This window comes from Grammomys surdaster, unplaced genomic scaffold, assembly GCF_004785775.1.
Source record: "Grammomys surdaster isolate TR1022 unplaced genomic scaffold, NIH_TR_1.0 125928, whole genome shotgun sequence".
Classification (NCBI taxonomy): Eukaryota; Metazoa; Chordata; class Mammalia; order Rodentia; family Muridae; genus Grammomys; species Grammomys surdaster.
This window is the reverse complement of record NW_021620751.1, coordinates 1,853,912-1,880,984: the sequence shown is the minus strand read 5'-3', so window position 1 is coordinate 1,880,984 and position 27,073 is coordinate 1,853,912. Positions and strand designations below refer to the sequence as shown.

General features: G+C 39.4%; 1 protein-coding gene across 1 annotated transcript in view; it reads right to left on the bottom strand.

The window, feature by feature from the left end:
• Slc4a4 (solute carrier family 4 member 4) overlaps positions 1-27,073 on the bottom strand; it is a 325,511-nt gene that overhangs the window by 59,449 nt on the left and 238,989 nt on the right. The window contains exons 13-15 of the mRNA XM_028752664.1: positions 22,281-22,414; positions 15,970-16,241; positions 3,127-3,197 (exon numbers count right to left, since the gene is read on the bottom strand). Of these exons, the coding sequence (XP_028608497.1) occupies positions 3,127-3,197; positions 15,970-16,241; positions 22,281-22,414 (477 nt within the window). The remainder of the gene's footprint in view (positions 1-3,126; positions 3,198-15,969; positions 16,242-22,280; positions 22,415-27,073) is intronic.

Sequence of the window (27,073 nt, the reverse complement as noted above, 5' to 3'; positions counted from 1 at the left end):
GATGCCATGTGTAAGATTAATATGACTTTCTGTTTCCCATGAAAATGCATGCTAACTGCTCTGCTCACCCAGAAGGTACATCACATCAAACCAATATTGTTTCTTTGGCTGACCATCTGGTAGAATTATGTGACTGTAATGGTTCTTAGTCCTATTATTAACAGAATCGCCAGTGTAGGGATTGTTAATTCCATTGGGGAGTGTAACAAGCAATGAGTATATAAATAATAAATGTCTTTTTCAGTGGTTCTCAGTCTGTGGGTCACAACCCCTTCGGGAGTTGAACAACCCTTTTTGCTGGGGTTGTCTAAGACCACTAAAAGACACAGAATTATGATTCATAGCAGTAGCAAAATTATAGTTATGAAGTAATAAGGAAAATAATTTTAGCTGGGGTCAACACAACATGAGGAACTGTATTAAAAGATCACAGAATTAGAAAGGCTGAGAGCCACTGGTCTACACTCTTCTTCAATACATATAGACTGGTAAAATAAGTGTTCTTGATTGACAGGGATACTACAGACAGGAGCTTTAAGGAGAAGTAGCTGATCTTCTCACTTAGGGCTTTTCTCACCTAGGCAAGCTATATTTGTGTATTATCCAATCACTTTATACAGCATATATTTGAGCTGCAGTTGTTCATATTTTTACAAAGTGGTGAAGTTTCATGGTTGTTCTTCTTGCGAATAAGATTGTCTTTCTGAAAAGTTGGGATCACGAATCCCAGACTAACATGCAAAACAAGCAAGGGAGTTTGCGAAATCAGAGAGCATAACATCCACCAGAGATGAAGATGTGAAGAAATTTAAATAAACTCTGAAATATTACAAGCACCTCATAGTAAAAGAGACCCATGCGCGGTGGGCATCCACTCCATTCCATGACTTCTAAAAGGACTAAAACATTTGCCCTCTGAAGGGCCGGACAACAGAAAAGCGAAGGATGACCTTTCTCAACTCAGGAAGATTGGGTGTAAACAAGACAACAGAGTACTTCCATGGGGCCTTCTGAGACACAGGAAATGTTCTATGTCTCAATTGTATATGGAATATGCTGCTGTAAAACCCACCAAAATTACCAAGTCAGAACTGTGTATGAAAGGGATCCCCCTGATGAACATAAATACAAACAGAGGAATCTCTCACCTAAGGAGCAAATGCTAAGCGATTCTTTTAGACACCTCTCAGGCATCCTGATGTAAGATTTTGACATTGGTCTCCTGGACCTCGAAGCTGGAAGCCATAGATCCTAAATCATTGAGGTAGAGTGTTCACAAGCTACAGCACCTCTCAAAGCTTCTTTTCAGTGATGATGTAAAGAATTTGTTTGCCAGGTGGAGAAATAACCAGTAAGGAATCAATAGGAAAAGCAGCAGAAGTGAGGATGACATGATTCCAGTAACAAAGGAGAAGACTTGGAAATACTACCCTTATCCTTAGGAGGGGCAATGCCTTGACAGTTCCTGGAACACCCTCTTCCCTGCTCTTGGCCCTGAGACATGCCCACTGCACAGGAGGAGAGCTGGTCTTCCTGCTAATGAGGATGAGGGGACAGGCTTTTCCTCCTCTAACACCTGGTTCCTGGAGCCTTAGGAGAGGAAGGCTCCCTGGCCAGGGGCTGCAAGTCACCTTCACTGCACCTTCTCTCATAACTAAACTACAGATGAAGGAAAAAAGGAAATTACATCTTGATGACTGTGTGTCCCAGGAAAAGTACAGGGGAGCAGAGACAGCATGGCTCAGCAAACAGAACTTGTGCCTCGCAGAAGTTATAGCCATCAATTCTTCTCTATTTCTTGTCACAGTTACAGGGGGACCACAGGCCAATGAGGATCAAATCTAAGGACAGTAACACTGGCTGCAAGCGGTTGATCTGCTTAGTGCTGTCTATCTGCTGAATTGGCCCCTGTGGTATCTGTGAGGGTAGGAAGCAATGTACAAGCGAATGTCTTTAAATTTTTTAGTTTCCAATGAACTTAGGTTTTTATTGGTTTCTTTTTAAAGCACAAAAAGAATTTTAATTAAGAAAATCTTAAAACCTAGAAGGAAGCATTTCCTCCTCTATTTTAGGTAAATCCTTCTGGGTTAGCTGGCAAAGAAATTAAATTTGAATTCTTCTATGGTGATTTTCAACATGTAGATATGTTCTTGCCGACTGCCTCCCTACATATACACAGAGGGAGAGAGAGGAGAGAGAGACACACACAGACACACAGATACATACAAACAGATACACAAAAAGTATGAAACATAAAGGAGTAAAGACATGAGGTTTGAAAATTCTAGAGGTAAGGAATGAAGTCAGAAAAGCCAGAGGAGAATCCAAGAGCAAGAGAGAGACAGCAGGAGGTTGAGGGGGAGTTGTCATGTAAGAGCTGCCCAGGAAGGACACAAACAGCATCTCTTTCAGAGATGCTGTGGGCACAGGCTGCACAATATCTGCAGAAGTGTTCTGGTCTCCTGAGAGATGGGCACTCTCTCAATACAAGGTATTATGTTTTCTGTCTTTGTAACCGAGAGATTGATATTCTTTGGTTGGCTTCCATATTTGGCATTGAAGGAACAATCAGAAGCCTGAAACAGCGCTTTTTCTACTCATTTTCCCCAATATAAAAGTTGTCTTCCAGCCTGTGACCTTCCATGAAAAACAGCTCATTTTAAAAACTTAATTCCATGGCCTTAAAGGTCCCTGGTTACAAGCCATGGGAAAGGACACCATGTGATGGATACTCAGTCCTTTCTAAGAAATGGGGGAAATGTCCTGGTCTAGAGCACCCTTAGTGAAGGGAGGACAGTGCCATCAGGTCAGCCAGACAAGACCCTAGCCAGGCCAGAAGCAGACAACACTGGCTCTTGTTTTCCAACACTCTCCTAGCCCTTGTGGAAATATTTCAAGGTCACAATAAATAGCAGTTAGGTCTTTAAGAAGGTTTGAAAAGAATGTTATAAGAATAAATGTTGGTTTTAAATTTGTTAAAGGGAATGAAACTAAAACTAACTAAAAGCTGGTCTTCTTTTTGTTCTCCCTATGGGCAAGGATGATCAGCGTGGCTAAATGGAGACCACATAGCAGCCTGCACACGCTCTAAACTGTGTAGGTAGTTTGAAATATCAAGTCACTTACCATGCCACTAGAAGAAACAGTCGGCAGGTCCTCTGGGGCTAGTGTGGTATCATTCGATACAGAGAGATTAACTGTAAGAAAAGGACAATTTCTTAATATGAAAAATAAAATACAAATAAACTAAGCACACAATGACTTTTAAAACACAGAAAGGGGCATGAAAAGTTCTGCAATGGCGTGAATATTATAAGCATATTCTTCTTAGACCTAAATAAAACAAGACTTTCAGCAGATTTGTATAGCAGGTATTTAAAAGATGATATTAAATTTTGTTTGTTTTCTTAATCAGTAACACTCTAGTGCTTTACTGGTTTATCTTCGAAGAAAAGAAGTGAAGGAAGTCTAATTGAGAAGAACTGACACAGAGCCAAAAATTGAGAGCAGGTACAAAAGCTCAGAATCTTATGTTAATGTTTTTACTATCTATAATTCTGTCTCTGGTACATATTCAATATATAATTGCTAATGAGAGAAATGCCTGCCAATTTCTAAGCCACTTCCTGGATTCAGGTACAGTGAAATCCTCGAACTCTGAAGATTAACTAAGTATTACGTAATTTGTAGTGTTTGGAAAACTGAAATGCACTTGATAAAATCTTTGTAATCTGGGTGAAAAAGCATTAAAGGAATGATAAAAATATAATGAGGATGAATATATACAATCAACTTTTAAAACATTTTCGTATAATTAGGCATCATTTCTAGGTTTAAGATATGCCTCGCTGAAGAATTAAACTAACCTTTACTTTGGAAACATTTCATTAGTTATTTTATGGGTCAAAATATTAAAATGTAATATTTTAATTGAAACATTTCATTTTATCAGATAGACTCTTATTTTAAGCTATTACACAGAGAATATATTTAATTAGTGGCAATATGAAACAACATCTATTAAGCTTTTATCTGAGAATCATATCATTTATTCAACATTCAATTGAAAAATTTCTTTTTGGTTCTCCCCCATCCAGTGAAACTCCAGACTGTCATTTTAGCTCTCTGTACTTCAGAGCTTGTCTATGTAAACCTTTAAGGAGAGATGCATGACTGTGTTTGATAGTTGAAATATGAATTGAGAGGTCCATGAGAAGGACAGAAGGACCGTAGCTTTTCACTACTCATTCCCAGGGTTTACAAGGTCTGAGTCTTAACTCACAGGCATTCACAGTCCACGGTCAATTAACAAAGCTGGGGAATGAGGAGTTTCACCACTGGAAATGATTGAGAGTAAATACAAAGGAAATGAACAAGACAAAGAGACTAAAGGAAGAGTAAATGATTGGCCCAGGTCCTTGTTTGGGTCAACCATAAAATCTACTCTGGTCACTAAAGTCTGGGCTTTAGGAGACTATTAGCCAAAAGACAGTGCCTACCACAGCCTCCCTAGCAGAAACACATAGTGTGTTTTCTTCTTCTGTTTCATCACAAATCCCACAGAGTCAAATAGGCTAACGAATGCTTGGCCTGAGCAACAAGAAAAGAATCCTTAAAAAAAGAAAAAAGTTAGTGAAGTACTATTAACAAAGCTAGGTTAATAGTAGCATTTTGTTCTTGAACAAAATAACAAAGTACATCTTCTTATGTGGTTTGAGTAGGTATGGCCACCATAGACTCATGTGTTCAAATGCTTGGTTCATTGGAAGTGGTACTATTAAGAGGTGTGACCATGTTGGAGTAGGTGTGGCCTTACTGAAGGAAATGTACCACTGTGCAGGTGTGTTTTTGAGTTCTCATATAAACTCAAGCTCTTCCCAGTGACACAATCCCCTTCTGCTGCCTGTGGATCAAGATGTAGAACTCTTGGCTCCTCCAGGACCATGTCTGCCTATGGGCTGCCATGGTTCCTGCCATGATGATAATGGACTGAACCTCTGAAACTGTAAGCCAGGCCCGGTTAAATGTCTTCTTTTATAAGAGCTGCATTGGTCATGGTGTCTCTTCACAGCGATGGAAACCCTAACTAACACATCTTATAATACTCAATTTGTTCATTTTTAAAGCAAGATATAGGTCTATAGATTTATCATAGTCAATACAGTGTCTGTCTAGCAAGTATAGTAGAAAGACCTGGGTTATGGTAGTTAAAGAACCTAGTTAGGAGGCGGCATATTGGAGGCAGAAGATCAGAAACCCAAGGTCATCCTTGGCTATGTAGCAAATTCGAGACCAGTCTGGGCTACATGAAACTATGTTTCAAAAAATAGATAATAAATAGTCCTAGAACACATCACAAGTAACCATCCTCACATGATTTGAATATTGGGTAAGGCGAGCCACACGAGAGATGCCATCTCTAAATGTGCAATCAAGGGGATCACCCAAATGTGGACCTTATTAAATTCTGTATTCTTTCCTTTCTACCAACATTCCTATTCATCAAAATCTAGATGATGATATTAATGGACCAGGACTCAAGGTGGGACAGGGCTCACCAATGAGTCAGCACTCAGGAAATCCCAGGCACTGTTCAATGTCTGGCAGGCTGCTCTTTCTCAGCTAACTTCTCAGCCCAGCTTCACCAGCTTCCTATGACAGGATGTTGAGAGTTTCTTTGCAACACACTTCTCTGCATCCCAACAATGGCTAAAGAATGGAGGGAGGAATGTAAGACTCTAACTCTGGAATCATTATAGATAATACAGAAATTAAAATAAGAGTCTGAACGTTCAGTCACTGCTCCCAAGTATTGGAAATGTATAAACTCCACTCAATTATATTTCTTTACATTTTCAGTGTCTGTCTGAGATAAACTAATAAAGTACACTGGCCCTAAAAATCCCAGAAGAGAAGTATCTAGAGAACAGGAAGACATATATAATACTCTCTGCTTATATACTCTCTTTGCTTATTTTAATATGTATATATATATATATATATATATATATATATATATATATATATATATAAATTTACACTGGCAGGATTTGGTGGAGTCCATAAATGAGATTAAAAGTAAATTTCTTTAGGCTCACTGATGAGAAAATGATCGATCACAGCTGGGCTCTTGATCTACAAGGGCCATTGGGCACCATTTAGATCTAGACAGAGTATAAACACTTTGGCATCCAATTGCAGACTGATCCATTTATAGGGCATCTGCAATATCCTTAATTAGGATTCTGAAAAGGTCAAAAGGAAAAGCCCAGACACGCTGCACTCTGTCTTCACTCTCGGCTCAGTACCAAGGCTTGGGAAAAAGTGCAACTCTTTGATTTAAGAGCCTGGCTAACTTAGGTCCAGCCAGTCATCACCAGGTCAGTCTACTCTATGCCATGCATTCCCACAGGTTCATGCTTTTCCATCGTCTGGATTTTCATTTTTTGGTCTTCCTTATCTCCATATGTATCAAAGCTGAGCTGATCCTCTGGAATGGCTGTATGTCTGTCAGTTTTCGATCTCAAGCTGGCCCTTTCTTCTCAGTGCTTATAGAGAAGTCTGGAAAAAGAGCCAGGAGGTAGAGTGGCTTCAGCTTCAGGAAGGGGCATGTGTCAGTGTTGACACACCTCTGATACAAGGTAACCCTCCCTATTCACCACAGACCTGACGCCAAGGATCCATACATCCACTCTTTATACACTAGCGGGAATTATAGCAACAGGAAGAGGGACAAGCTCACTAAAGGCCACGTGGTCAAATGTGAGCAACAACTGGTTACTGCAGGCAGATGTGGCTATACAGCGCAACATATCATATAAGAGAGGGGTGTAGCAGTCCTGGCCTAAATTTGACTGTGCCATGTTCTGAACATAGGGCTCTGAAACTCCTTCCTGTAACTCCTTCCCTAGTCTTAAAGGAGCTACTTCACTTTTCCAAGTACCCGGCCTTTCATTCCTGTAGTTAGATTTGAATCTAACTATCCCATAAAGTGGTGAAGCAGATTCAGTAATGGAACATAGGCAAAACTGTTAGCACTGTGTGAGTTTCAAGTTTCAAGGTCAGAGCTAAGTAAATGGTGCTAATTTCGCTATTAGTTCTATGACCTGGAGAAAACAGAACTTGATCTGGGGGTTTGGGGGGGCGGGAATATCAGCTACTTCTCAAAGGTTTTGCAATGATTAAATCTATAGATACTGTGCTATTTAAACATAGGTTTGTCGAAATTTTCTGGTAAATGCCTGCCATTTGGGTGGTGCTTACTAAACACCAGGCTAATCTGAATCAGCATCACAACGCGTGTCATGGCTACAGTAACTCAGAGCTGCAAATAAGGAGGATCTGAAGGCTACTCTGTAATTATCAGGCTTCAGTGGTTTATTCCCCTCTAAGCATTGCCTTACAGGAAATCAAGTAAGTGGGTAACCGATATAAGATAAAACCAGATCTCCTTCTTGCTACAGGAGCATGTCATTGATTTCAGGGTCCTGGAAAATTTGATTATACCACTTCTCTTGACAAAGTCGAGTCTACAAAAACAGCTTTTGTGGATAATGGCAAAGCGAATCAGGATAATTCAGGGAGAAACAGCTAAGAGTTGGTTACCACTCTCTCTGCTCTTCATCCAAAATCAAAGTTATATATCTTTTTACACTTTCTGGTTACTGTTTCCATTTTCCTAAGTACTTTTACTAAACCCAGTGCCTGAGCTGACTAGCAACTTAGTTAGCCTGTCTTCAGCTACAGACACTCTTCCCACAAGTTTGCCTGAGATGCTGTGCTCCTTGTTAAAGAGCAGAGTTACAGTGGATGTACTAAGTGGAATATGATTAGTCACTGTTTCCACAGAAATGTCTCCCCCATATCTACCCATCATCATGTTCCCAATGTGCCACAGACATCATTCCAGAAAAACTCATCCAAATACATGTTTTATATAAACACAAAAGCTAGAGAATATTTCCAGATCTGGTGCTAATCCAAACTCATTCCTGCCCCCTTTCCTGTCTCTACAAGCATCACAGGAAAGCTGCTAAAATATAGGTTAGGACAATGAAAGGATCCTGGAGGGATGGTGTTTGGGGCACTCATGGGTGTTGCAGGAGTCACCATGACCATGAATGACCAGAACATCAACTGTGCTAACAAATCACTATTCCAAGAGCGAGTACCAGGAACAGTACAATGTAACTTACACTTTCAAGTTTTGCAATTACTTTATGATTTAAACCGACTTCATAAAAAAAAAAAAAGGAATGACCCACCATAAAAGAGAAATTGCACTTAATATGGCACCATTCATAAAAGATAAATTAGGATCATACGATATTTCCTCATTTTCTACGCCTGGGCTGTGAGACACATGCTGGGCACACCGCTGGCCCACAGGATTCATAAGGAACCACATAGTTCATTTCAAGGGAGACCACATGTTATGGTATCCATCTATTAGGCTAAGAGAGAAATTATGTAAAAAACAGTAAGAGTGAAATTCTGTCTTAGTGACAACTACTTCAGAGCATTCAGATGTCTCTCCATGCTTGAATAAAATAAAGGCAAGGACATGGAGAGCAGAGCTAATTCAGTTACTTGGTTTGGTCGTATATTTTCACACCGGGAGAAAGGCCATCGCTTACTCTGAGAGATTACAGACAGCGATGCATTCGATGTCTGAGAAAGAATTTTCTCCTCTTAATCACTCATCCATTATTAAGCACGTTCTCTCTGGAACAGTTAACAACGAATCAATAGCCCGTCTGCTTGCAACACAGTGTCTGTCCCCTGAGGCTATTTTTCTTGCTTTTATAATTTATCGTTTTTAGCAAAGCTTCTTTCTCCTCCAGATAAAGGACCAACACCTGGTCAGAAAATTCATTTTGACCTTTTCTAAACTATCAACACACCCTTGAGCATGTGTGCATCATAAACTTTCCACATTATGCAAATGAACAGAGTGACTAGAGTTAAAAACATATTTCTAAAATCTGGGTCAAATGAAGCTGGACCTCTGGTCATTTGAAAATAATTAACACTATTTATAACATAACACTTCTTAAAAAATGATCAGAACATGCTGCTGAAAATTGTTTTCTATTTTAAAAAAATAGTTTGTGTCTATATATGCACATAATCCAAATCATTTTAAGGAACATAATTCTTTAAAAAATCAATAAAGTAGACTCCCAATACCTTTCTGATGATTGATAAAGGAGAAAGAAAAAAGTTGGGGAAGGGAATTGAAAGTGAGTTTAAGGAGATGTCCATGTTTGCTTTCAATTTTAAAAAAAAAATCCTAGCACTCATGTTTCTGGATGAATTATATAGATTCTCTTGAGGCGAATTAAACATCTTCCCCCTAACACTTGAAAGCCCTTTGCTACATGACTATGGGCATAGTACACAATGTTCTTAAGACTTTAGACTCAGTAGAATAGTGATACATACTCCACATGTACTGAACCAAATCCACTTTTCTTCTCTTAGATACAGGAGCAAGTGTTTCCTGTTTGTCTATAATAGCACACTGGTTATCAACAGCTCTCCATGCTCAGCTTGCAATAAAAGCTTACGGGGGAAAAGAAGGAAATGTTTAAACTTCTTTAAAGAATATTGTAAGATTGAACGAGGCTTCTCCCATAAGACAAAGAGAATTATGAAAAAAGACATTTTGATTCAATGTTGACTGGTGGCAAGCAGTTATATATACATTGTGCCATTTAATGTTAATAACAAACCTTCTGTCACCATAGGAACACAGTTTGCAGATTATGGAGCAAAGAGATAATTAGTCTATCTCATGGTCATACTGCTATGTGGTATCTGTGTTTAGTCAACTGATGACTTCCTTGGTACAGGAAGGATAGTAATGACCTGGGATGTGGTGAACTGTTTCCAACTAACCATTTTTTTCACTTTGGGCTTCTGAATTATTCTCTTTCTTACATACTTATGCTACGCAACCATCAAGGCATTATGGGAAGCAGATCTACTATCTCTACATCAGTTAGCATCATGTCTGAGCAAAGAAAATGTGAGTATACAGCCCATGTATCTACACATGAAGGTCAAACTTCCTGGCTCATTTTCCGTTTTAATTCTTCAGTGAAACAAGACATATGTTTTGAGTTACCAATCGATAGCAGAAGCTAAAAGAGAGGCACGAGTCTTCGTAAAGAAAATGTCAGTCAGGAAGTGATGAGATTTTACAGAAACTTTCAAGAACAAGAAGAATCAGGAAGGGGCATGAGAGATTAAGGCTCAGAAGTCAAAAGCACTTGCTGGTCTTGCAGAGGAACCAAGTTTCTGAGCAAGTACATGGTGGCTTACAACTGTCTATAACTACAATTCCAGAGGACTTTGTGGGCACTAGGTACACATATAGTACACATATATATCTACAGCTAAAGCACTACTATTCATCAAAAAAAAAAACTCTTTAAAAAACAAAAGAACCAGGAAGAAAAGAAAGAGGCAGAGCTGTCTTCATAAAGACAAAATTTAACACATGTGATATGAGTGTACAGGGATATGGGAAAGGAGGAATGAAGAAGTGACTGAGGCAAAACTAACATTCATGAAGAAACCTTGTGGAAACAATCTAGCTCACAAGTTAATTAAAAAATATTTTAAGGCTAGGCATTAGTCATGCATGCCTTTAATCCCAGCACTTAGGAGGCAGAGGCACAGAGATCTCTGAGTTCAAGGCCAGTCTGGTCTACAAAGAGAGTTCCTGGACAGCTAGGGCTATACAAAGAAACCCTGTCTCAAAATAATAATAAATGTAAAAACTCAAAAAACTATTTTTAAAAAAAGAAAGAAAAGGAGTTTGAACAGAAGTATGGGCACACAGCACTGCTCCTGGAAGATCTGAATTGTTCAATGAAAATCTCAGTGTCAAACATTGGTGACTGTCGTCTAAGTTCTTGGTCAGAGAGGCCACAAAGGCACCCACACAATACTGATTATTGCTATTGTTCATGGTTGCAATGATGGAACAAGCCTATTTCTGAAGACACTGAAGGACATAGAGAAGGCAGTCTAGAAACGATGGATGTGTCTTTTCCTGCCACCCAGCTTTCATTGTACCTGGAGGTGCTACGCAGGCTAGGGAGAGCAGACATTAGGGATGCCACCCAGTACCAAACATTGCATATTACAATACAGACACACCAGGAAAGACATGACCACTAGGGTAATAGTAGTATGTCTGTTACTGGGAATAACCAACTGCTTTCTGTTTAGGTTTGAGGCCTGCCTCATAGGAAAGAGATCATGCCTAGTCAAAAACCCATGGCTAGGGAAGTCACAGGTGCCAGAGGCAAACCCACTGTTATTGTTTTGCTAAATGGTCATGTGGTCAAACCCCTTTCTAAATGTTTATGTCTATACAATGCATGATATCACTGATACATACATCAATATACAGCAGCTGTGGTTAACCCACACAAGACTAAGCCAGTCAAAAACATAGCATGAATCAGGAAGGAGCTCACAATACCCCTGACCATAGCTGAGGATTGATTGGCAGATGTTAGTTGCTGAGGGAAGGAAAGTCTGTTTTCATCTAGGATGTAGCCTCTGTAAGTTGCCTACACTCCAGCAGATGGCTTTACACACATGAGAAGCATGAATTGAACTCAATGGATCATGTTTTCAAAAATGAAGATGTCAAGAATTTGGCAGAAGGACTAGGTAGGAGAGTCTTGAAGGGGTTGGAGCAGGGAAACGTGTAGATATCAAAATATATTTTATTTATGTATTGTGAAAATCTTGAAGAATAAAGCATAATACATGTATGAAATATTCAACGAAATTTAAAACATTTTAAAAGGCCATAAGGTATTGTGGACATGAATAGAGTCTTCTTAGAGATTACTGACCCATATTTCCATTTCTGTAAAATCTGAATTTGCAAGATCACAGCTCCATCTGTGCAGTTGCTCTGGCTTGTTGTTACATACTGCCCCAGTGTTGAAAAACAAGCCACCCGCCAGTTTAAATATTATTGACTCATTGATTGAATTATTTTACTAAGTGTGCATGTCGTGATGAAAGACCAGCCTTTTGTTGTTCTTAGAGCTCTTACTTGAGCTGTATGTGCAACTCTCCCTAACATGCTCTCTCCTTAACACTCCTTCATTTTGCTCTTCAGAAGTAAGTAATTTATGATGAGTCTTTGCAGTTTGCTATCACAACTATAAAGGTTATGGGAAAGTTGGGTAAGTGTTGAATAGGAACTATATAGTCATGTACTTCTTTTCTTTTGTTCTTTTCCTTCCTTACCTTCCTTCATTTCTTCCTTCTTTCCTTTTTAAAAAGTAGGCTATCATTGTGTAGCTCTGGGTGGCCTGGAACTCACTACATATACCAGACTATCCCTGAACACCGAGAGCTCTGGCTGCCTGAGTCTCTCAAGTGCTAAGATTAAAGGTGTGTTCCACCATGCCCAGCCTATAGTTATTAACTTTATAGAGCTTAGAAAACACATAAAATTGATAACAAAAAAATGCACATATCTTATGGTTTGAAGAAGAATGGCTTATATATTTGAATGTTTAGTTATGGCAGTGGCATTATTTGAAAAGGATTAAAACATGTAGCCTTATTGGAGGAAGTGTATCACTTGGGGTGGGCTTTGAGGTTTCAAGACCCCAAGCCAGGTCCAGAGTGGTCCTTTCAGCCTACATATCAGGATGTATCTTAGCTACTTCCCCAGCACCTCGCTGCCTGCCAAGATGCTCCTCGACAATAGGACAATGGACTGAGCCTCTGAAACTGTAAGCCACTCCCCAATTAAAAGCTTTCTTTTGTGAGAGTTTCCTTGGTCATGGTGTCTCTTCATAGCAATAGGATAGTGACTAAGACATATTTATATGCCCTTTTCCAAACCACAAGCAGGTTTCAACTCCACATGCTTAGACCATCATCAGTTCCTGTATACATTTCATGAGTGCCACCACCACAAAACTAAGTGTAACCAACAATGTGGAGCCAGAATAGCCCAACTACCCAATGGTGTATGAGGAGAAGGAAAAATGATACATACTAGCTTCTTTGTACTGCCGCTCATACCGAAGGTTAAAGTGTAATGAATAATAGCAATAGTAACGAAACAGGTAGTGTTTAATTACTGACTACATGCTAGAAAATATTCTAAGCACAGTTATCTGTACTAATTTATTTGAGGAGGGGCTGATAAAAGGTTAATACTAGATAGCCCAGGCTAGCTTAGAACTTAAAATCCTCCTGCCTCAGCCTCCCACGATCTGGATTACAGGCATGCACCACTTTATCTGACTTCTTTAAGACAGTTCTAAAAGGTGCTATTATTAACCACATCCTAGAGTCGTAGGTGAGACCAAGCTATGTGGTGAGGAGGAACTTGCTCCAGTCATACATTTGGCATCAGTCAACTGGTACTTAAACATGAGAACTATACTGACGCTGACTAGAGGGAAGGGGAATTGTGGATGATCTGAGAGCAATTTGGGGCTGAGGCTTTACAGAACCAGAGGACACAGGTAGATGAAAGCTATAATCTTGCATCTTGAACCTGCATATGTGAAGCTGGCACAGCCTTCAGTGCCAACTTTTTATACAAAGAACCCTCATGGAAGGGGAACTTCAAAGAAAACCCTCTCCCACCTCTCTGTTCCCATCCTTCTTTTCTTTCTCTTCTCCCTCCTTCTCCCTATCCTTCCCTCTACCTCTGCCCCCTACTCTCTCTCAACTTGAACACATTCATTGATGCTTTTCTTAGTCTTATATTAACTTGGCCACCATCCAATTAGAAGAAATAATGAAAGTTTCCATTAGCCACAGGTAGAATGGGACCAAGACCAGATGTTTCTTTTGTGCATGACAGTGTACTGACAAAGCCCTCATCCAGCTTCACAAACACCTCAGACCACAAAACATTAAGGAACAATTATTTTCTTTTAGAAAACCTTGCTGAATGTATACTCAGATTTGTGTAGCAAGTCAACTTTGCATATGTATGTGTGTGTGTATGTATACAAATAAATAGAAAAGTTCAAACTCCCATTGTCAATATGTCAATATTCTTCTTCTTCTTCTTCTTCTTCTTCTTCTTCTTCTTCTTCTTCTTCTTCTTCTTCTTCTTCTTCTTCCTCTTCCTCTTCCTCTTCCTCTTCCTCTTCCTCCTCCTCCTCCTCCTCTTCTTCCTCCTTCTCCTCCTCTCTCTCCTCCTTCTCTTTCTCCTCCTCCTCTTCCTCCTTCTTTTTAGTATTAAGTATTGAACCCAAAGAATTTCTCGGCCTTTCTCTTAAGTACAGGCTTTATATTAATGTATATTAATGTATTTTATCATCCTCAATCTAGACAAGAAGAGACGCAGTTGAACTATGGCCAGTTACTCATGAGATGCTACTTTCTTTCTTCACCATGCAGATGAAAATCAATATTCTCAGTCTCTCAGAGGATGAGTTACACCAACAGCATAACTGGAAGTAATCGCACACAGCCTCCCACAAGCACAAAACCCTTTAATTTACATCCATATGCATGTTGTATCTGGCCTACCGTGCAATCACACTTACTTTGCTATGAATAGAAGAATCAGGATACTGAGCCTCAGAATCCAGGAGTGAAAGTGGATATTCCATAAATACACTTTACATTCATGCTGATCCCCCTTCGGGATTCTATTGGACTCAATCCATTAGGCAGAGCTCAAAAAGTGTGAAATGCATACCAATTTTTACTCTAGATAACACCAACCTATAGCTAACTGTAGATCATGGTCTCTACAATACTATTGTCATTAAATTGTAGAATATGGACACCAATCCATTTGTCTATTGTAGCAAATCTAGAGTATCTGCTCAGAGTAGGCCCTCATAGCCTTGTGCTCTATAAACCAATGATGAATTATTCTAAAAAAAGTATTTCATGTGACTTTGAACATATTTATTTAAAAAAAAACCTTATACTGACTTAAGTTTGAATAGATTGATATGAAGCTATTAAGATGGATATTAAATTATAAATTATCATGTGCCTCAATCAAATGTCACCTTAATCTCTCCTACCTTTACAATATAAATCTGCTACTAATTTATATGTGTGTATATGTATGAATATATATACATACATACTAGTAGCAGATTTATATATATATATATATACATTTATATATATAAACACATGTATATAGTATATATGAGTATATGTGTACAAGTACATATATGTGTATATATGTATATATTAGTTTATGTATATGTATGTATGTATATATGCACATACATATATGTATTTATACATATATACATACACATATATATATGTGTGTGTGTGTATATATATACATGTATGTGTATGAACATATATATACGTTCACATTGCTACCTGCCTTCCTTTCTTCTCAGCTTCTCTTTCCCTCCTTCCTGACATTACACACTAAAATTAAACTAAAAGGTACCACTTATCCATTATATGTCTCTAATTTGAACTTTTTTTTAAATTTCATGACTCAACTTATATAAACTGAATTAGTATTTCTTTTTTCTTTGATAATTTAAGATAATCTACTTAAACATCACCTAAAGGAAGATATTCTCATAAGCAATCAAGATACAGTAAAATGTGAAATAGAAGTTTAGTGAATTTGGTTCATCTGATCTTTAGACTCGTTATATACATGGCGGAGCCTCCCCAGTTACCTCATAAAACTAAGGGTAATGTAGACATCCGTTCCTTGTAAATACTGCAGTTTGAGGTAATCACAAGTACTGAGCTGGCTTCAGTCCCATCCCAGGGATCCTGAAGTCACTGTCACATTGAATACCATTCTCAGATACCTTACATGTCAAACTCAGTACTATGACTCCTCAGAGAAAATCAGGTAAGATCCTTTCAAAGGAACATTACACTCTACTGAAACTTTGCAAGCAGGAGCTCACAGCTTCCTACACAGAGTGTAGGTGCAAGCTCTACCCAAGGTTTCCTTACCTGGGTCAGGTGGCAGGCAAGCGCAGGAGAAGTGAGTGTTGTAACCCACTTTGAAGTCGGAGTTGATAGGATAGTAATCTGCTAGCTTGATCATCTTCTTGAAAGCATCATAGATGAAGATGAAGCTGATCAAAGAGGAGAAACCTTCTTCCGTGAAACGGGTGAAGTACTGAACCAGGAAGCTGGCATCAGTGGCCACCAGGATGAGACACATGAAGGCTGACCACAGGCCAATCCAAAGACGAAACTCCAAGTAGTCAAAACTATGGTCCCTGGGAAGAAAAAGCAAACAAACAAAACCAAACGAGCATTGTTGACTGTTCCGCCAGGAAATATATGCAGAATATAAACCACTAAAATGCCTATAGAATGGTTGCTAAAAACACAAGACCACTTTCAGACACTGCTTATATAAAGCTAAATTTTAGCCAGAAAAAATTTTAAGGATTTGGTTTTATAATATTATTGTGCTGCCTTTAGGAATTACTCTTAAAGATTTTTGGTGGGGACGGTCACTAATTAGTGCTTTCAAAAATAACTTGTGAGGTGGAAGCTTCCCTGGTAGCTAGCTGGTACTATGCAGGCTGCTGAGTAAGATACTGTATCCACACTCTTAACCCATCATTGAACCCTATAAACTACAATACCAACTGAACAAGCAACACACACACACACACACACACACACACACACACACACACACACAGAGTTGTATAACAGTGGCCTGACTATTTCAGATGAAACAATTACTTTCTGATTGGAGTGGAGGGCTGCTGTACCAGAGGAGTCCTATGCCTGATAACTATAAATCTGCCCAAAACCTATGACTGGGAAGATCCCAAGGCCTAGGCAGGAATTTAATATTGCTGTTTAGTTAAACAGATACAGTGTAATAATGCCTAGTAAATATTGTTTACAGACAAATGCTTCCTTTACTTAAATTAGAAAGCACCTCTTCCTGTTTGAATGACATTGAAACTAAAGGCTCATGAATTCTCAAGATGCTAATGAGAAGTGATGATTAACTGCTCGGCCCTACACAGATACTTATACTAATCTCTTGATACATATCTCTTACAATGCTCAAGGAGTTCTGTAGCAAACGGGCCACAAGGACTATAAGAGATAGAAGATATCTGTACTATGTTTTGGGGAAGACAAAAATTACAATCACAAACCTCCACAGTTGCAGTTTATTACACTAGGTTTATTTAAAAAAAAAATAGATCACCAATAGTCAAGCATTGGTAGGGAACAGGTTCACAGAGTCCTGTAACTCATGGATTACCTATTAGCTCCAGGTAAATTCTGGCAGATAGGGAGTTATTGCCTTCACTTGCCTACCTACTAGAAAATCTACCAGACTTCAATGAAAATACCAAGTATGGTTGCACAAGACCCTGGTTGACCTAGATGGGTCACAAAACACTAAAAAGGCTATCAGTCTTAGAAAAAGCCTTCTAGGGATGAAAAAGAGGGTTCATGAAGGAGAGTTAAGAGGGAGTGGGGTGAGTATAACCATTATGCATGTATGAAAATTGTTAAGGAATAAGCTTAAACTTTAAAAGTTTTTAAAGTAGGTATTCATGAAGTATACAGAGTAAACTATTTAAAAGCATTGACGTGTAAGGGGTAATGTACTGGTTAATGTCCTGGCTAATGAAGACAACAGTAACATCAGTATGTAGTGTGTGCTCAACTAATGTCTGTCTTCCAGTAATGGAGACAAAATGATAAAGGCAATTATAATACAAAATGCTAAGTGACGGTGTCAGGAGAGAAGACGGCAAGTAACTCTGGGAGGGAATGGAGTTGCAGAAAGGACATCGAGGTGTTTGAGAATATGTATGAAGAAACTTTCCAGACTGAGTAAGAAGAGTCAGGTCAGGAGGTGGAAGAGTAGTCTAAAAGATATGTTATATAAAAGATAGTTATATATGTTATACCCTGTAATGTGCACTCTGGACAGAGTATCACTAAGAAGAGAAGACAGGAGGAGAAACACAGGCTGTTATCAGAACAAGAGAGGTTGCCCTGCCATGATGCAGCCAAATACTAGTGGTTCTCGTTTGAATGCCCACAGACAGGATATCCTTTTATCATAACTATGTGTGGAGTATATGTGTCTACCTTGTTCTGCCTGGGCTTGTTCCATAGAAGTCTTAGAATGGACCATCATCATCATCTAAATTAGGCTACTGTCTTTCAATGCTCTTCCCATTTCCTCTAAGTCAAGATTGATAGGAAATGATGGGTTGAGTATTGATACTTCATGATTGCATATTGGTTATCTTTTAATATTCATCATTTTATTTCATAACGTGATGAGAGTGAAGATACAACCTAAGAACCAAGGATTCTGCATACTTGACAATCTTAGCCTTGTTTCTTGACGTCAGGTTTCTGATAACTGTTAGCCACTCTTTGAACACTTTCCCAACGACATCATATTGCCTTGCTTCCTACCATCAACTCAGTTTGAGCAGCTAAATCATTGCCCGATAAAAATTTCTGAACTCATTCATTTACTGATACCTATGCTTGCCCTACTCAAAGCAACTTTCCACACCAGAGTCAATATGATCTTTTAAGTGCTGATTATACACCTCAGCTGAAACCCTTCCAATGACTTCCCAACTGCTCATAGAACAGAATTCTACTTCTCCACCCAGAACAACACTTTGCTCATTAAAAGGTGACTAATACATTCATTATAGATGAAGGAAAGCATGCCTGTAGCTCATGTCTTAACGGAGACAGTGACTGGCAGAGGCCTGTGAGTTACCCCATACAGCAAGGAAATAATTATAGAATGTTGGATTTTAAAATTTCTGACACACAGTTATAGTTAACTTTATGTCAGCCTGACTGTGATGTAAGGTATTCGGATATATGGCAAAACATTATTGTGTGTTTCCACAAGTCTGTTTCTGGACAGATTAACATTTAAATGCATGGACTTCAGGTAAATGTGGATAGGCCACATCCCGTTAGGTAAAAAATAGAATAGAGAAAAAATGGAAATTATGAACTTTAGTGTGATTTATGTTCTATAGATCTTCAGAGATTCTTCAACAACAGCTTTACCTTCTATGCCAGTTCTGTGTATATCTATATCTCTACTGCTTAATGCCAGGCACGTCTGTGTAAACTCTACTGCTTAATGCTATGTCTGTGTAAGTTAAGCAAACTGCAGAAAAAAACATGCCCTAAGAATTGAGAGAGTTCACATTATCACATGACACAGCTCCAAAACGAGAGTTAAGAAACATTTTACTACCATTTGAACCAACCAGCATTTTTTCTTAAAAGTTTAAAACTTCCCTAACAAGATAAAATGTAGAAAGATCTTTTTTTTATTTGTTTGGTTGGTTTTCTGCTTTGCTTTTGAGATAGGGGCTCACTCAATAGTTCAGGCTTGCATGGAACTCAATATGCAACCAGGGCTGGCTTTGAAGTCATAGCACTTCCTCTGCCTGTCTTCCACATACTAAAATTATAGACATGTGCTACCATGCCCAGACTGAAAGCTAAGGCACTCCAGATTTGTTCCAAGAATGCTAGAAGTTGTTACAGAATTGATGTTTTCAAGAGAGGATAAGAGACAAACTCATTAATTGTTAGCAATTAAAACATCATGAGTTCGGACACAAAAGACAAATGCACACACAAGCTTAAATCTTAGAACCTAAACAGTATATACCAAACTCGCTATTCTAAGAGACTTTCAAGCTGTTGGCATAGTTCAGTGAGAATGAACTCAAATAAAACCACTAACTAAAACAATGGCACTGCTATGAATCCACAACATTTACAATTTCAAGAAAAACTAGAAGATGAGAATCTTGGTAGCATACCAGTTGGTAATCTGTGATAACCATCCCAATCCTGCGAAACAAGGACTCAACTACAGCTCCTAAAAGGGAAAAAATTATCTTGGAACAAAGCTGGGAAAGGTGAACAAATAGTTCAAGATGGCTTGACTGGACAGTCATCTTGATTCTTTGGTGTACTGAAAAGGAAATGACCAAATGGAGACTGAAATACTGTACTTCCGAGGCCCACGAGAAAGCTTTTTTTTTTCCATGGAACATCTAAAACCTTATAGTGGGTTAACGCAGGTTTGGGAAATGGTATGCCACAAACTACATTGTATCCAGAGGAAATACCATAATTACTGGGATTCTAAGAAAAATAAATGAATACATTCAGAGCACAGTGAATAAAAGTACCATTTGTCACATAATAGGCGATGTTGGGTTTAAGGCAGTTTTGCAAATGTTTCTCATTGCTTTACAACTGTTTTCAAATAAATTGCTGGAAACTATGTAACAGAACCAATTATGATGAAACAGAAGGGAAAGTGAGAAAGGAACTGGCTTGGTGGAAGGAAATACTCTGTAGCCTACAATAAGTAAAACAAACCAAGGCACAAACATTTTCTGTAGATTCAGACTCTGATCACATTGCATCCAATAAATCTCTCTGTAAGCCTCTGTCTGTTGGTTCCTGTTTATAGCACACACTTGTTTAATCTTCCCATGAAGCCTTTCTTGTCTCAGAAAATGTTTTCTTAAACATATAAAAACTGTTTGACTCTCTCTATAAACTGACATGAATAAAATTCTTTCCGTGTACTTCTCAGAAACATGGTGGAGGAGAAATCCATAATAAGAATCTACAGAAAAGTCACAATTCTATTTAAATATTGCAACTTCCAGTGCTCAGAAGGTTTTCACTGATGTTCTGTGCCCAGATTTTAAAAAAAAAAAAAAAAGGTCTCAACCTTCCCACTGTCTCATTTAACTTATAATCAGTTTCAATGACATATGCAATTTCAAAAGTTCTGTGGGAGCCGTCAAGTTCACATGTCTTGTTATGGTTTGGTTTGATATGAATTATTCCCTCCAGAGTTGTGGATTTGAACACATGATCGCCAGCTGGTAGCACAATATAGGAAGTGTATGGGAGTTTCAGAAGGTGGAAGCCTGCTGGAGGAAGTACAACCATGGAGGTTAGCTTTGAGGTTGTATGGCCTGGCCCCACTTCCTGTTCTTTCTCATCTTCCTGACTACCAGGGCCCCCTCACTCTTCTTTTGCCATGCTTTCCTTGCAGTGAACTGTATGTCAGCACAAACCCTTTCTCCTCTAAGTTACAGCTTGTCAGAGTCTCCTGGAACAGTAACAGAGAAGTAACAAATACAGATACTGTGTAGACACTGGCTGTTCTATAATTAAAATCCTGCAATATGCAACAATACAGAATATGGAAATTCTGCAAAGGAATGCTCACAGGACATTGACAAACCATGATCTAAGCAATGAGACCGTCCAATAAAGGCATTCCTATCCTAGAAGTATAGCAATCACAGCAGAGAGAGAGAGACAAGAATACCCAGTTTTACATGGAATCAAATCTATTCCTGTGCTAAAATAACAATTTAAATAATTTCCTTATCTCAATTACCACCACCACCCCCGCCATTTAAAATGAACCACCAATTTCTAAAAGAAAATATTGTCATCACTACTATCCATCTTGAGTACTGGAGTGACGAACAGGGGAACCATGGATTAAGAACATTCAGTTTCTTTCACGAATGAATCGTACAACCTGGCACAAGTCATTTGGTTTCTTTATTGTTTCAGTATCATGACAGAAAAGGCATTTTAAAGTGGGACTCAAAGGAAACTAAAAAAAAAAGGCTATTCACAAAAGCCTGACTCCCCCTCCCCTTAAAATGGCAATGCAGATCCACTTAGAGCTAACTAGAGCAGGGAGCCATTTTCAGTCTTGAGCTTTTAAAGGTCACACAAGGAATGGAGTTACAAGAGCCTGGTGAGCAAAAACTAGGCTAGACAGGCCACCTGACAGAGGCCAGTGTCAGGAAGCAAGCCAGGCTGCTGTGCTGAAAGCAGGGGATGATGGGAGAACATGACATCCTGAAACTTTGCTCTCTCTTCATTATCTAAACCAGCAGGAAGCCCTGGAGGGCAAAGGAATCTGGGGCTTTTAGTCCTTGAGAGTCAGCCCTTGGGACATGAAAGAAGCCAGTAAGGATGAGAATTCTTGGAGAAGGAAAGAGCAGAAAGCACAACAGATGGGCCTCTTGAAATGACTGTAAACTAAGCTCTGGACAACTTAATCATTAAGGCACTTTTGACTTCCAAATCTTATCACTCCAGTATTTTGGTAGCTTCTTGGATCTATTCCACGGCTATTCTGTGCTTTGTCCAAACGGAACATCATAGGAGATCAAGTAATCAGGCAGGCAGGCAGACAGACAGACAGACAACAGACAGACACATACTTGCTGAAGTTAAAAAGAAGCCTCTCAAACACCAAAACAGGTCCCGTGCTGCTCAAGATGGTGAGCGGTTGACCCGCGAAAAGGCAGAAGATGGCTCCAGAAACAGCAGTGCCCAGGAAACTCTCCAACACACCCTAAAAGAAAGAACATTCAGGTGGTAAAGTAAAAACAAACCAAAAGACCCACATATGTTCTTCCTGTTTGTGATGTTGGCCAAAGAAAGAAGCTGTGTACGTTAGAACGAGGTCCCTAGCAAACAGGTCTTTAACACACATACCATAAATCTTCCCTATTGCAAGGGTTGGTTGCTCCACAGTGCGGCAGTGACTGAGACTTCTGGTTTCCAGGAAGGAATAGTATCTCTGACCATTACTTAAAAATGTATTGAAGTCATCAAAACAGAAGCATTGGTTCAGGTTTTATAGATCTGTTTTTCTCTTTGTGGTTCTTCAGTGTTTGCTTCAGTGCCATTATCCCTTGCACTTAGTAGGTACTTTTAAGCAGCTACATTTTAAACACAAAGCCTTTTCTTTTTCTAACAGAGAAGATTTTGAAAAGGAGGGGTGAGACCAAAGAGGATAAAGACAGCGATGCCACTGTAACAATTTTCTCATGTCTGCTTTAATTGTACATATGTACACGCATTTCATGTCTTTTAATTTCATACGTGTATACATGCATTTTGATTATATCCATCCCGTTCACCATACTGAATGCTCCGAGACACCAACCTCCATATCACCTCCCAACTGAATATCCCCTTTCCTTTTCTCTTCACAATCCACTAAGTCCTGTCAATGTTGCATATGTGTGTGTGAGTAAAGGGCTAGCTGCTGGAATATGAGCAGCCTTGCAGAGGTCACATTCCTGAGGAAAACTGACTCTTCCTCCCCCAGCAACCATTAACTGTGAATAGCTTTCAGGTCATTTGCAATTTTTAAGCCACCAATTGTAAAAAAAAAAAAAAAAAAAAAAAAATGCTGCTACTGATGACAGCGACAACTGACAACAATGATTCTCATTTCGTGCTAACACATGTTCCAATACAAACTGCACAAAAACCTCAAGGAACTTTACAGTCTGAGAAAAATAAATGTACAGAGACATAAGTAGCTAAAGCTTTTGTGGACATCTCTGAACGTCAACTTTTCCTTTAGCACAACAGGAAGCAGTACACAAAAGAATCACTAGCTTACAAAACAACCTTCCTTAATCAAGTTGTGGAGAGTACAGGTTTGAATCTAGCAGGAGCGACACATAGAGGCTCCCACTTAAACACGTGTGAGGGCTAAGGAACAGCTTGAAAGCATCGTTCGTTTTTTTAGTAGCTATCCCAGCTCATTGTTCCTCATAGGGAAGAAAAGTGAGAAGCAAAAAAAAACACAAAACAAAACGACACAACCAAGATGCAGTTCGATGGACAAGCCTGAAAGGGTCCCCTGTTCCTCCATATAATACTGTCCTGTTTTCTTGACTGTTGACACTGTGACATTCAGGTGAGTTAAGTGATGTGCAGGCACTGTGGATAAGAGCTATTGGATGTGTGTGTCCACCTAGCCACACGTCACTCTTTTCAAGTTCTAAAGGGGTGGAAAAGCCGAAGCCGAAGGATTTTCCTAGATAGGGAAATTGTCAGCTTCTGTCCATAAACAGGGAGCTTTCACAATCTTATCTTCATTTTTTTTATAGCTCCCCTGAAAGCTAAGGATTTAAATGCTTCAATTGACCAGATGATCCACTTACACGGTATTATAAAATGTGTCATTATGACACAGTCTAAACATATTTAATAGGCAAAGAGACTGTGCATCATAGCTCAAAGAGACCAAAACACGGCTCAGATTGGGCATAAGACAGGGTGTAAAATCAGAAAGGAGGAACTTGAGATTTCAGATCCTCAGCTTGGCTTGCCATAGCCATCAATCTCTGGGAGGACAGGAACAAGGTCTTCCTGCACCTTCTGTTTCTCCTCCCATCCCGCTGCCCACCATCCTTCCACGAGCTTTGCAGGTCCTCAGCTAGTGCTGAAGGAACCGAAGACATGCCCAAGTGACACCCTAGGTCTCCTTATCAAAGGTCAAGAGCCTTGGCTGCTCGTTCAGTAAAGATAGCAACCAGTTTCTTCCAGAAAACCACAGTGATTTATGGAAGCCACGTGATGACTCAAAGGCAGATTACTTTTATTGCAGTGCTTGATCCCTTCATAAGTGCTAGTTTTCCATTCTGTGGCTGACAATTCTGAAGTAGAGACAGGTGATTTATTACACACACTGCACTGGAAACTCGCTTCAACCGCGAGAGGCTTCCAGCAATTCTGAGAAAAGAACCATTTTCACCACATTTTGACATGTTCCTCTTCACAGCCCAGAATTTTTTTTTTTAAAATAATCCGAGGCAATGAATAACGTTAACTGTAACTAGACTCCAATGGAACTTACAAAACAAATCATTGTAAACACCTTTTCCGATTTATCCTATCCAGTGTTCGCCACTATTGAATTCTAAAAGAAAACTTCATTGAGTCATGTCTTGTCAACAGCCATGAGTTTTAAAGATACTTCTACATCTGACTTCTAGAAGGAAAGAATTTCCTAGCACTTCACAAAGGTGCAGTTGGCTGATCTTGGAGGTGTGGTACATGAGGGCCCACAGAGTGTCCTGACACTCTTGGTTGGCCTTCCTCCTTCCTTCCCTGCTGTCAGAGAATTCCTACAAGGGAGAGACAGCCAGCAATCAGGAAATCCAGAGTCTAGACTGTTCTGCACAAGAGACCCGACGATCTTCAGAATGTCACCTCACTTCTTTCAAGTAATAAAATAAAAGGCGGCAGAGTAGAGAAACAGGCTCTGCGTTCACCGTCTCCAGGTGCCTTAGAGGCTGTCCCACAGTTGCAGCGTAACCTCTAATCCGAATGTTAGATCACACAGACTATGGGACATGCCTCGCACAGTCTCTGGTGGCTAAAAGCTTTTTGAATAGCAGCAACCTCTCATTGGCAACATCTTTACTTGAATATAAGACAAAGAGGTGGGGCTTGATGAGTGCTAAGGCCTCAGCCAGCTGGCTCAGCACCTTGTAGACATGGCTCTGTGAGCTGACATCAGCTCCGCCAGTTACTGCCCTAGAGCCAAGTATCTCTCTGCCAAACCTACAGCTACCTCCCTGGATCATCACTTGGATCAGAGCAGTTGTTCTCAACCTTCCTGATGCTGCGACCCTTTAATACAGTTCCTCATGAAGTGGGGACCTCCCCGCCCCAACCGTGAAATCATTTTGTTACTACTTCATAACTGCAATGTTGTGACTGTTAGGAACTGTAATGGATACGCAGGGTATCTGATATGCAGGATATCTGATACACGACCCCCAAAGGAGCCATGACCCACAAGCTGAGAACTGCTGGATTAAAAGGAAAAGAACTCAGAGCACAGTAGAGCACACAGTAGAGATGTAATATTAGGTCTCTTCCCTCCTGCCTTCTCATCCCCTTCAGCACACCTAGGAATGATCACGTCTTTTACCTTCTGAACAGGAGGAAGGTGGAAAGCTGTAAGGAATGGTTTAAATCAAGGTTAGTCCTCAGTAGGATGGGGTGGGGCCTCTCAAATTCTGCATTAAAATATAGATACCTTGGGGCAACACTAGGGCCTGAGGAGTTGATTCTTACAGTGAAATTGATGCTTCTAGCCAAAACAAAATAGTCTATTTATGTTACAGAATCAAAATCAAAGCTCTCACACAAAACAATTTGCAACTGTTTCTCTGCCTGCATGAGGGTGTGAAATTTAACCCAAGATATCCTCTGTTTTTTTTTCAAAACAGCCAGAAAAAGTAGAACATTTCTCAAACTTTCAAAATCAAGCATACAGTAATGTAAACCGTAGGAGGAAGGGTCAAAAAAAGTTAAAAGGCAGCTGTGTTCAAAAATATCAGCATTTCGTGACTTTCAACTACTTGGGACATGAACTGTGAGTAGCATTACCCCCATAGCAACGTAAAGAAGGGTACTCAGGAGAACTGGACATTAGACATTCAAGATGCATGCCTTCACCTCATTGTACTTTATCTTCACATGACACCACAAAATAGCATTTTCAACTCTATATCCTTCTTAGTGAGGATCTTATTGTTTTGGTTCACAATTATTACCCTGTGGAGGAGGGCTTGCTTGGCAGCAGTAAGATAGAGGGAGGAAACAGCATAAAGGCTAAGAAAAACACCAGATTTTCTGTTTCTTAGACAATTTGCAAACTCGTAGAACTTAGAAAATAAAATATTTTAGTTGTATTAAGTGACAGTGCATTCACCAATATTACTGTGGTATGACAAGCCTTAAAATTTTTTTTTAATTTATTTCTACTCATAAGGAGAGAAAATTTAGCTCATGTTTGGATTGATTTACATGAATGATACAGCTTGCTGAATAATAAAATTGAATTTATGTAGATGAGTCTTTGAATCTGCAGTTTAGCCAAGAAAAAGAAACAAGGCAGTGTGATGCCACAGGAAACACTAAAAGGAGAATCCGGCTCAACTGCAATGTTAACTGTTTTGTGTGTTTGTGTGTTTGTTTACACAAAGGTCTTGGTTTGTAGCTCAGCCTGACTTCATTGTCGTCTAGGCTGAAATCAATCTCATGCCTACCTTCTTCACCTTCTCAATGCTGAAGCATGCAAGAGTTTTAATGTCATGCCCCAGCAGAAGCTAAACCCCATTATTAAAAGTAAGTTAAGAATGATACAACTGTGGCTGGAGAAGGGGCTCAGCAGTTAAGAATACACATTTGCTATTGC